The 622-nt window shown below is 70.7% G+C and overlaps 1 protein-coding gene across 1 annotated transcript in view; it reads right to left on the reverse strand.

Annotated features, from left to right (window-relative positions):
* Positions 1–41: 41 nt before the first annotated feature.
* The window catches only part of SNTB2 (syntrophin beta 2), a 5,464-nt gene continuing 4,883 nt past the window's right edge, over positions 42–622 (reverse strand). Inside the window, 2 exon segments of the mRNA XM_009289453.1 lie at positions 42–134; positions 353–534. Coding sequence (XP_009287728.1) covers positions 42–134; positions 353–534 — 275 coding nt within the window.

Here is a 622-nt window from a genome sequence, read left to right on the forward strand (position 1 = left end):
CTGGTTTGTGATGGGGGGAGGCAGGCGGGGGCCGGGGCCGCCTATGCCAGCAGCCCCATGCGGGTGACTTTGGCCGAGAGGAAGGTGTGCAGGACAAAGACGATGGGCTTGGGGCAGGAGTGCAGGTCCAGCGCCTGGGGGGGGAGATGGAGAGCGGTGTCAGCCTCCCCACCGGCACGCCAAACCCCACGGGGGGCACCGGGGGTCTCGCAGCTGGGGCTGGGGACTCCCAACCAGCGGTACCCAGCGGGTCCAGGCAGCCGTGATGCTGCAGGGATGGGGGGGAAGCAGGAGCCACCCCTGGAGGAAGACCCCCCAAATCAGGGGGCAAGCCTGGCTGCCCTCTCCTCACCAGCTCCCCCTCGGGGCCCCCGAAGTCCAGGTAGAGGGTCCTGATGCCGTCGTCCGCCGACATCTTCAGCCTCTCGTAGGGGTAGCGGAAGAGGACGCTGCCGCCCGGCTCCTCCCGGCAGATGGTGAAGCCGCCCTCGTAGTGGATGGAGAGCTGCACCTCCTGCCCGCCCAGCGTGCAGCCTGCGGGCACAGGCAGGGCTCAGCCCCCGCTGCCCGCTCTGCTGCCTGCGAGACCCCCCGGAGCGGAGGTTCCCTGCCCTGTCGGCGC

The sequence above is a fragment of the Aptenodytes forsteri genome, unplaced genomic scaffold, assembly GCF_000699145.1.
Source record: "Aptenodytes forsteri isolate BGI_AS27 unplaced genomic scaffold, ASM69914v1 Scaffold269, whole genome shotgun sequence".
NCBI classification, from domain to species: Eukaryota; Metazoa; Chordata; class Aves; order Sphenisciformes; family Spheniscidae; genus Aptenodytes; species Aptenodytes forsteri.